This window comes from Elephas maximus, chromosome 7, assembly GCF_024166365.1.
Source record: "Elephas maximus indicus isolate mEleMax1 chromosome 7, mEleMax1 primary haplotype, whole genome shotgun sequence".
Classification (NCBI taxonomy): Eukaryota; Metazoa; Chordata; class Mammalia; order Proboscidea; family Elephantidae; genus Elephas; species Elephas maximus.
In genome coordinates, this window is record NC_064825.1 from 104029934 (window position 1) to 104041444 (window position 11511).

Sequence of the window (11511 nt, forward strand, 5' to 3'; positions counted from 1 at the left end):
AGATTGCCCCCGAGGGTCAGGACCGTGTCCCGTGCTTGCGCTGTCTCAGAAGCCGCTGTTAGTTCCTCTGCTCCCAGTCCAAAGCCCAGCGCCAAAGTTCCCCAAGTGGGACGCTGGACTCCTGGCTCCAAAACCAGTCGCTGCCTCCTGGTGACTTCTCCTCCTCTCAGCTGCATTGCTGCGCTGCCTGCGAGCACTGGCTGGGCCTCCCCTGAGGTCAGTTCAGGGGGCTAGGGCTGTGCCCCGTGTTTGCACAGTCTCAGGATATCGTGCTCAGCTCCCCTGCGCCCAGTCCAGAGCCCGGCACCAAGGTTTCCTGACTGGGACACTGGCTCCAGGCTCCAAAAACAGTCGCTGCTTCCCCGTGGTTGTTCGTTCTCAGTCTCTGTCACTGAGGTCAACTCTTTAGATCTGTGTTTGATGGTCAGGGTTCGTAGGTTGTCATGTATGTGATCGATTCACTTGTTTTTCTGAGTATTTGTTGCAAGAGGGATCCGAGGTAGCTTCTACCTAGTCAGCCATCTTGGCCCCGCCTCCTAAATCTGATTTTTTTAAAGCACGCAATTTCTTGTATATATTTGTAAGCTGGACACATACAGGAAATTATGACAAAGATCTGCTTTTTCATATAATTTTATTTTGTCATTGTTGCTGAGAACATACAAAACAAAACATACATCAATTCAATAGTTTTTAGATGTACACGTTAGTGAACTTCATTACATTCTTCGAGTTGTGCAACCATTCTCATTCTCCTTTTCTGAGTTGTTCTTCCCCCATTAACATAAACTCACTGCCCCCTAAGGTTCCTGTCTAATCTTTGGAGGTGCTGTTGTCAATTTGATCCCATATAGATAATTATTCAAGAAGGCTGGCACTTTTTATTAGTTATTGTTTGATTTTAAGAAGACTTCAGGGTATATTTTTGGTTTAAGGTTTATAGGTTATTTCAGGTCAATAGTTTCAGTGGTTCATCCAAACTTCATGGCTCCAGAAAGTCTGTAGTCCACAGAACATGTTTTTTTAAAGGCATTATCTGTGAGATCTGACCTCACTTAAAGCTCTGAGAACATGAGAAATGCCAGTATCATGTCATAGTCAAATGCCTGGGTTAGAAATCTCTTCCTGAAAACAAGTTTCTGAGCTTTTCCCAGAAATCTCACAAGCTCTGTTTAGAGACATATCTTTTGGTTCCTGGCACTGAGTTATCCCTTCTCCTTCCCCAGAGGACCAGGACAGTTTCCTTCATTAGTGAGTATGTTTTGAAATTAGTTGTGCTGAAAGCATCTCGTAATCCTTCCCTACAGCATGCTCGTTTGTAACTGCAGATATGTTTAAGGCCATTTTTATCCCAGAATAATGAGTTAGTGATGGGCCCAGCCTTCATTTCTTAGAGGGCTAGTCACTGGCTCTTTTAGGAGCCTTTAGAGTGATAATTGTTTTTATTGCTGTAGAGTTCATTGTGATTCATGGTGATCCCGTGCAACAGAATGAAACATTGCCCAATCCTGTCTGATCTTCATGATCATTGCTATGCTCAAGTCCACTGTTGTGGCCCCTCTTATTTTGAAGGCCTTTCAACTTAGGGGGCTTATCTTCCCTCATTGTATTGAACAATGTTCTGTTGAGATCCATAGGATTTTCACTGGCTAATTTTCCAAAACTGATCACTAGGCCTTTCTTCCTAGTTTGTCTTAGTCTGGAAGCTTCTCTGAAACCTGTCCATTATGGTGACTCTGCTGGTATTTGAAATACTGATGGCATAGCTTCTAGCATCAAAGCAACACGCAAGTCACCATAGCACAACAAACTGACAGAGTGGTGGTGCCTGAGATAATAAGCCACCCTGATATTGTCCTGTTAGGAAATGGATGAAATTTATGACATATTTTGGGTGAAATGAGACTGGGACAGATATTTGATCCTGCCATGGTCACAGCTAGCAAAGGATTGTAGTGGTACTTTTGGGCTCTTCTGTCAGAAATAGACAGAGGCTACAACAAGCCCTGGGGGGCATCCTGAAGGCTACAACATTTGAGCAATTTCCACTATTTATCTTCTGAGTCATTTTTCCAATTTAAATCATTAACTTGTCATGGTTAAGGAAGTATGTAATATCATTTCCCTTTAACAGATGAAGAAACAGAGAGAGGTGAAGCAACTTGCTTACATTTCCAAGGCTAATTACCACCAGAGACAAGATGAGAAATCAGACCTATGAGATCAACGCTTCTTCATCTGTGACGTCAAAGCATGTGACTATTTCCAAATCTCTCAGTAATTCATTATGTTCTTGGTATAGTTCTTTTCTATAATCCAAACCTGGTATTATTATTGTTCAGTTACATGACACCAGCTGGTTCTTACATCACTGCTAAGTGACTATAACCACTGTTTTGTTTTCAGGGTCTCCTTTTCCTTTGTGTCTAAAATCAGATTTTAATGTACAGATATTACATCTGTCTTAACTCTACAGAATTTATCAATTTTATATTCCTTTTGCTCTAGTCAATTCTGCTTCTGATAATTTCTCTAGACAATTGTAGACTACAGGGAATGGTGGAGATGAAATTTTAAAAAAGTACCTTTGCAGCAAATGCTCTCTTATCGGGATTGTGATATCTAAAATGTTTTCTACTTCTATGGTGGGAGAACATTTATACCTCTCAAAGGTAGGCAGGTAAAAGAAAAAAAAGTACATTTTGATGGAAGTGCTTCTTTGAGACTCTCTCCCTTCTAGTCTAAACTCCTTTCATATAATTTTTTCCATTCTTTTAAAAAATAAACTCCACTCTAGCTGTAGGACAGGGTATAAAAAATATTCAAGGATCTTGGTGTTGATGTGTTTCATACCCACAGTAGGGGCCGCATTATGACTTTTGTGGACCCTACCTACTTTTATCTTCATAGGCCCCTTCCTCCACAGAAAATATTAAAACTACAGATGCATGTTACTGCATTAGTATAAAGATGAATATAACACAAGTTGGAACATATTTTTCTTATTTTTGAAAAAATTAAAACATTTCTCAGGCTCCTAAAATTGTCTTAGACTCCTGGCACTGTGCCTATTGTGCCTAAAGAATGTAAGCCCTGCCCACAGTACGTGGGCTTACTAAAGTCCATTGATCCAGTCAAGAGAAGTGACTGTTCCAAGTATAATCAAGAATTATTTATCTAAATACTTCAGTCACAAGATTTATCTATCACCAGTGTTCATTTTTTGATCCCAGAGCTTCTTCATGATGTTTTTCATTTCTGCATTTCTTAGGGTATAGATTAAAGGGTTCAACATAGGAGTTACTAGGGTGCAAAATACAGTCACAGCTTTGTCAGCAGGGAAGGAGGTCATGGGTCTTAGGTACAGGAATGAACAAGGTACAAAGAATAAGATGACCACAGTGACATGAGAAGCACATGTAGAGAGGGCTTTGCGGCGCCCTTCAGAGCTGTAAGACTTCAGGGAGTGCAGGATGATGACATAGGAAGTGACCAGCATAGAAAAAGTGAGCAAACAAAGTGAGCCACTATTGGCAGCCATCAGAGGCCCCAAAGTGTGAGTGTCTATGCAGACCAGCTCCAGGAGAGGTATTAAATCACACATAAAATGGTCAATGACATTGGGGCCACAAAATGGTAAGTGGACCATGAACAATAGCTGGATCTCTCCATGAATAAATCCCAAAATCCCAGCCATTCCCACCAGAAAACTACATAGAGGCCTGTTCATGATGGTTGTGTAGTGTAAGGGCTTGCAGATGGCCACGTAGCGGTCATAGGCCATTGCAAGTAACAAAATGATCTCAGTTCCAGCAAATAAATGTTCAACAAAGAGCTGAGTCATGCAGCCATTGAAGGATATGGTGTTTTTCTCAGAGATCAAGTCAAAGATCATTTTGGGAGCTATGGAGGAAGAGTAGAAAGCATCTATAATGGACAAACAGGACAGAAAAAAGTACATGGGAGATCCCAGGGCTGGGCTGATGAAGATAGTGACCGAGATGAGCAGATTACCTGCCAATGTCATTAAGTAGGTGATTAGAACTACAGGAAATAAGAGTTTCTGCAGTTGTGGATTCTGAGTTAGGCCCAGCAAGATGAATTCTGTTACGTTGCTCATCCTTTTTACCAAGGCAGTCTGGGTTGAGGGCATGTGCCCCATCTGAAAAGATCACAACATTTCTGAGTGATGATATTTTTAATCCAATGACAAAATATTTCATCACCTCTTTAGTCCTGGTCTCTGGGATTGATGGAGCTACAATCCACCCATCTCTGCCATTTTGCAGATAGTCATAAGGAAGAACAGAAGGAGCTTAAATTTCTCCTAATTTATATTCCTCAAACAGTAACAATACCATACAAACATCTCAAGGTGTTATTGTGAATGATGATTCATGTTTGTCTTCCAAACTTCCTCTCTAACAGTCTCCCAAATTGTAGGGTTTGCTATCTGCCACTTTTGGTGACAAATTTCATCAATAAGAGTTATTTTTGAAGTTATACTTATCTTTTGGCATGAGTATTTATAGGTAATGAACACAACATTCTTTGAAAAGTCAACTGTGTGTCAAAAATGAACTTGCCCAAACTCGCTATATTTATGTCAGTTGTGTTCTGTAATCTCTTTTTCGTTTTTGTCAAGTGAATGTACATGCACATGCAGATATGGACAGAGCAACAGGTGGAGATTCTTTATTTCAATAAGTCCAGGAATGATCTTTATAACAGCTTGTCAAGCAGCATCCATTCAAAAGCCCTGCTCGTTCTATCTGACTCAACAAGACCTTTTATTTCACTCTCCATCTTTCCAGCAATTCACTTTTGGATAAGGACTTGTAAGTTTTGTGAAGTCCTCTGAAAAGTTCACGATATTTCTTAAATGAATTTTGCATGTAATGGGTCTTTCATCACATATAGAATAATGCTCTGGATTAGATATATTTCCCCTCTTGCAAATTTACAGAGGGAATTAAACAAATCATGTAGGTTCTTATTGACAAGACAGAAACATTAGATTCATTTAAGATAATACCATTTATCCCTTGGGCACAAATTTAATCAACTCAGATGAACTTGAAATTTCATTGCTAACTGATGGAAATATTGAACATCTACAAGAATATACTCTGTTTTGGGAATATTCTGTACGTGATTTTCAAGAGTGAGTATATGTTACTGTTATGAAGGATCATAAGATATTTCATTCTTCTTTTTTCCTTCCTTCCCAAACTCTGCAAAAACATAATTATGCGTTTTTGCTTATAAATTTATGGGCACAACATTTGGTGTCATGGGCCTCTCAGCTTCGGTAAAGGTGAGGGAAGAATCGTCAGTTTTCAGGAGAACTCAGTCCCTGACTTGTTTTCTACTATTAATGGCTCTTGTGACTATGTAGTTAATCAGTCTACTTGGGAGACATAAGTGTTGACCAAAATGTTGTAAAAGTGACATCAAGAGTTCTTAACAGTGTCTGCACTGGCAACATCACAGATAGGCTTTGTATTGATATTTGGGGTGCAGCTTTTCTATGAAAACTGATCATTTGTTTATTCGTTTCTTTGATAAATCCATTTTTAGAGCTTAGTATGGACCAGATATCTGCTAGAGGCAGGGAAATACAGTGATGTCTATGAATGCTGTCTTTATCCTTGTAAATAAATCTCTAATCAGAGGCATAGGTGTCATTAGAAAATAATTCATGCCACTGTGTCCAAATTCATTTTCAGAGAAAAATACTAAACTACAAGTCACAGAATCTAACTACAGTAACTATTTCAGTGGAAATAACTTGGTTAAATTGAGTTAATCTACTATTTTTACTGGAGCTTTTAGGAAGAAAAGATTTAATTGTCACTGACCTGGGTCTAGTTGATTGTGGAATCCTCAGTTTTTAGATTGAGCCCATTCGTTGATACCTTCCCCTTTGGATGTTTGCAACCCAGCCACAAACAGATTCCTTGAGCTTGAAATGAAAACATGTCTAGTAACATATTCCAAATTTAAAATTTAACAAGTGAGACAATGTAATTCATATCTCTTTAGACAGCTTTCCACATTGTGGACATTTTAGTTTATTTTTGGTTCCAGTTACCAGTCTAGATTCACTGAAAAAATGAGCTATTTTAGCTAGAAACCATCTGTAGCTGCAGGATTTAATTTCTTCTCATTTTCTTGGCTTCCCATGGAAGTACAAGTAAATCTTACATATGTGTATATATATATTTGTATATATATATATATTTCAGATCTCTTAGAACAATATTCAACTCAAATTAAAAACATTGAGAATAATGCAAAGCTTTTTGAATCTGGAAAATCTAGTATATAAAAAAATATATAGATCTATAAAATTATAAGTGGATCAAGTCCACTTGATTGGACAATTATTTCTCAAATCAACTCTGCCAAGTTTTTGGTCTCCAAAAAGTTCAGAAACAGTGTGGAAAGAATTCCTTTTATTCCTATTTCAAACTTTCTTTCGTACTCTGTTTCTCTGGAAAACCACTACGCTTGGCAGCTGTGTCTGCCAAACAAATCTTGGGTTTGTTCATACTTGGCTTTGTTGCTGTCATCTGCTCACATTCCCTTCTTCATAAATATTTCTTCACTGACTCTAGACAGATGTTTAAATAGAGTGTCACACAATGTAGGATGTGGTAATGCACTGACCTCTCAATCATCAGAGGATTAGTAATTGGTCCTAGTGGAACCTTTGCCAAAGCATCAGCCAAGGTCTTTCACTTACTCCCTCTTGGCACTAACAAACATCATTGTTGCTGTGTATGTGCTGTCAAGTCAGATCCAATTCATAGCACCATTATAGGACAGAGTGGAACTGCCCTATAGTGTCTCCAAGGAGCAGCTGGTGGATTCACACTGTGACCTTTCGATTAGCAGACAATCTCTTAACCACTGCACCACAAACATCATTAGAGGCCAGTTTTGAAATTCAGTTGAGCTTGGGTTAAAGATAGATCTCTGGCTATAGTTTGGGATAAGACCTGGTAGGGTAAGTAGAAAACATTCTCTGTAAGGCTGAGCTGCTCATTGTGGCATTGGTAAACCTGGAGTAGTTGGTTTTAGGCATAGACCAGAGTTTAGAGAATAGATTTATCTCTGAAAACATGACTGATCTAAATGAGATGGTTGTCCTGAGAATGGAAATATCAGTCTTCAAGGTTTTGTGCCTTACTATCCTGAGATATTGTGACATTTTTATTAATGATGGACTGAGGGGACTTTGATGACAAGATTCCCAGATACCAAAGACTGAGTGATTTAAAAGTCATAAATATATCAACTTCCTTCCAGATGAGTACCTTGATGTAGATGCTTTTGATGTATTTGGGAGAATGCAGCCTTTCCTTTGAGGTTCCTAGAAGGTGTAAATAGTTTGCCCTTAACTGATAATCTAAAGGTTGTTGGTTCAAACACAACTTGCATCACTTCAAGAGCTAAGCCTGGCCGATCTGCTTCTGTAAAGATTACAAACAAGGAAACCCTATGGAGCAGTTCTACTCATGGAGCCAACATAAGTTGGAATCAACTCTATGGCAACTAATAACAACCGCCTATCCTTCTATCCTACAGAGAGAGAATTATGGGAACTTAGAATTAGGTAACATGCTGTCACACAGTAGCCATAGAGGAAGTCACACACCAACAATCACCCGTGTATATAGACACCAGAGATGAAGAAATAGAAGCAACGGAAAGAAGGTTTCAAGACTATGTTTTCTTCTTCAGCTTCTGAGATAATTAAGCGGTAGCTACAGGGAATTGTATTTCTTCATTATCAACCTTTACCTTTAAACCAAACTGACACATTTTTGAAATCTAGGACCAGAAATGAGAAGTGACACTTTCATTTCTATAATTAAAAAAAAAAAAAAAATTTGGTAGTTAACAATTTTGCGTCTCTGTTTGCTGCCAACCTCACTCACAATTTGTCCCTCTCCCTTGGGGTTGTGAGTCCAGCCTGCTCTTTGGTCTAAACAGATGATAAGTCATGGTGATGGGCACTTACTTCTTGTTTTAGTTTCCTAGTGCCATGGTAACAAAAATACCCAAGTGGATGACATTAAGGAACAGATATTTATGGTCTCACAGTTTAGGAGGCTGTAAGGCTGAATTCAGGGCATCGTTTTTCAGAGAAGGCGTTCTCTGTCTGCTCAGGTGAAAATCTTTGTCTTAGCTTCTTTAGTCTGACCTTCCTTGGTTCCTGCTACTCACTTCCAGCACAAAATACATAATTTTTTTTTTTTTCAAAATTTGCGGACATGTTATTTCAGGCCTCACAGTATCAGCACCTCAAAGATAAGAGAAAAAACACAAAACCTTTAGTTCTCAGCACTATCCAAACCTAGAGTTTTTTTCTCCACCTACCATAAAAAAAATCTACTTAATGATGACCACGTAGCTAATTATTTTCAATACTTCTAATTCACAGATAGTTAACTTCAGCTTGCCAATATGGCAGCCATACAAAGGTACTAAACAAACATTGAAATTCCAGTGAAGCCTAAGAGTCAGTGCACCTGGTGAGGCATGAATATTAATTACACTGCCAGGAATGTAAATTCAGTAGCTCTTTGCAAAGTTTGGATTGAAGAGGATACAAATAAAATTTCTATTTACGTCTGAAGTTGATCTTTTTCATGCAGACTATTCAATCTTTCATTTACTCATTTATACAATAAGTAGATGTCAGGTGCTGTGGTAGAAGCTGGGCTCAAGGCATCTTGTCATTAATTATGTAAATCTGTACACAGTTGGAATCACTGGGATGGCATAAAAAGTTAAGCAAAAGACTGGCAGTTCAAACCCTGCCAGAAAGGCCTGTTTATCTGCTACTGAAAGGTCACAGCCAGTGAAAACCCTCTGGAGCACAGTTCTATATTGAAACACATGGAGTTCCCATGAATTGGAATCCACTCAATGGCAAGTTTTTTAAAATGCTCAGTATTATAAAAACATGTCTTTGTGGTATGGTCTGCAAATTTTTTTAGGCTATGGATCTTTGGCTTTCACTATACAACTGATTTTAGTAAGCATGCTGGGATAAGTTAAGTGTGCTTCAAATTTGGGGTAAAGTACATAATTTTGTCTTGTGTCTTATTGATTATATGTTCTCATCTTTTAGATTGAACTCAACCTTTGGTTTGTTCTTTCTAGGACATGTTCAATACTGCCGCTAATATCCCCCCAAGTGATAAACAAGAAAAAGTTTCCAAGAACTCCAAATTTATACATTAATTGGAAAGTAATTGGGGTTTTAATCTGTCTAGACCCTCACTAAATCATGAGAATTTTGATAAAAATTTCATCCACATGATCAGTTGCAATTTACTCAAGATATGCGCTACTTTCATTATAAAACATCTATACCTTTAGGATTTAAATTCTGTCTCCTGGCAGTCCAATTCTGAAAAAAATTGGACAGTGAAAACCTTGTGAATAGCAGCAGAACATTGTCTGATATAGTGCCAGATGGTGAGCTCCTCAGATTGGAAGGCAATGAAAATATGACTAGGGAAGAGTGACCTCCTCAAAGTTGAGTTGATCTTAATGACCACGGGTGGACTCAAGCTTTCAGGACCCTGATTTGCTGGTGTGGCAAGGCTCAAAATGAGAAGAAACAGCTACAAACATCCATTAATAATTGGAATGTGGAATATACAAAGTATGAATCTAGGAAAATTGAAAGTCATCATAAATGAAATGGAACACATAGAGATCTATATTCTAGGCATTAGTGAGGTGAAATGAACTAGTACTGGCCATTCTGAATCGAGAAATCATTTGAGCTACCATGCCACGAATGACAAATTGAAGAGGAAAGGTGTTTCATTCATTGTCAAAAAGAACATTTCAATATATCCTGAAGTACAAATTTGTCTGTGATAGGGTAATAGCCATATGCCTGCAAGGAAGACCAGTTAATATGACTATTATTCAAATTAACCCACCAATCACTAAGTCCAAAATGAAGAAATTGAATATTTTTGCCATCTTTTGCAGTCTGAAATTGATCAAACGTGCAATCAAGATGCATTGATAAATATCGTGATTGAAATGCGAAAGTTGGAAACAAAAAGGAAGGATCAATAGTTCAAAAATATAGCCTTAGTGATAGAAACAATGCTGGAGATCACCTGATAGAATTTTGCAAGATTGAAGATTTCTTCAAATATCTTTTTTTCAACAACATATATGGTAACTATACACGTGAACCTTGCCAGATGAAATACATAGAAATCAAATTGCTTATATCTGTGGAAAGACATGACTGAAAAACTCAGTATCATCAGTCAGAATAAGGCCAAGGGCTGACTGTGGAACAGGCCGTCAATTGTTCATATGCAAGTTCAAGTTGAAGCTGAAAAAAATTAAAGCAAGTCCACGAGAGCCAAATTATGACCTTGAGTATATCCCACATGAATTTAGAGACCATCTCAAAAAATAGATTTTAGCATTGAACACTAATGACCAAAGATCAGATGAGTTGTGGGATTAAATCAAGGACATCCTACATGAAGAAAACAAAGGTCATTAAAAAATGACAGGAAGGATTGAAAAGACCAAGATAGTTGTCAGGAGAGACTCTGAAACTTGCTCTTTAACGAAGAATAGTTAATGCAAAAGGAAGAAACAATGAAGTAAAAGAGCTGAACATGCTTCAAAGGGTGGCTTTAGAAGACAATAAAGTATTAAAATGAAAAGTGTAAAGTCCTAGCATCAGAAAACCAAAAGGAAAGAACATATTCAGCATTTCTCAGGCTGAAAGAACTGAAGGAAAAACTCAAACCTTGAGTTGCATTATTGAAGGATACTATGGGGAAGCATCAAAAGAAGATGGAAGGAATACACAGAACCACTGTACCAAAAAGAATATGTCAATGTTCAATCATTTCAAGAGGTTGCATATGATCAAGAGCTGATTTTATTTTAAGAAGAACTCCAACTTCACTGAAGACATTGGCAAAAAAAAACAAGGCTCCAGATATTGAGTGAATACCTATCGAGATGTTTCAATAAACAGATGCAGCTCACTTGTCTATGCCAAGAAATCTGGAAGACAGCTACCTGGCCAACCAATTGTAAGAGATCCATATTTATGCCTATTCCAAAGAAAGGTGGTTCAACAGAATGCAGAACTTATCAAACAAAATCATTAATATCATATGCAAGTAAAATTTTGCTGGAGATTATTCAGAAGTTGTTGCAGCAGTATCTCAAAACAGAACTGTCAGAAATTCAAGCCGGATTCAGAAGAGGACTTGAATCAAGGGGCAGCATTGCTGACGCCAGATGGATCTTGGCTGAAAGCAGAGTATACCAGCAAGATGTTTACCTGTGTTTTATGGACTATGCAAAGGCATAAGACTATGTGGATCATAACAAATTATGGATAACATTGTGGAGAATGGGAATTCCAGAACTCTTAATTGTGCTCATGTGGAACCTGTACATAGACCAAGAGGCAGTCATTCAGATAAAACAAGGGGA

At 38.1% G+C, this 11511-nt stretch overlaps 1 protein-coding gene across 1 annotated transcript; it reads right to left on the minus strand.

Annotated features, from left to right (window-relative positions):
- Window positions 1-3199: 3199 nt before the first annotated feature.
- Window positions 3200-4126, minus strand: LOC126079852 (olfactory receptor 4C45-like). The gene has a single exon (XM_049891217.1). The coding sequence runs from the start codon at window positions 4118-4120 to the stop codon at window positions 3200-3202; it is 921 nt and encodes a 306-aa protein (XP_049747174.1). The 5' UTR covers window positions 4121-4126.
- Between the last annotated feature and the right edge of the window lie 7385 nt (window positions 4127-11511).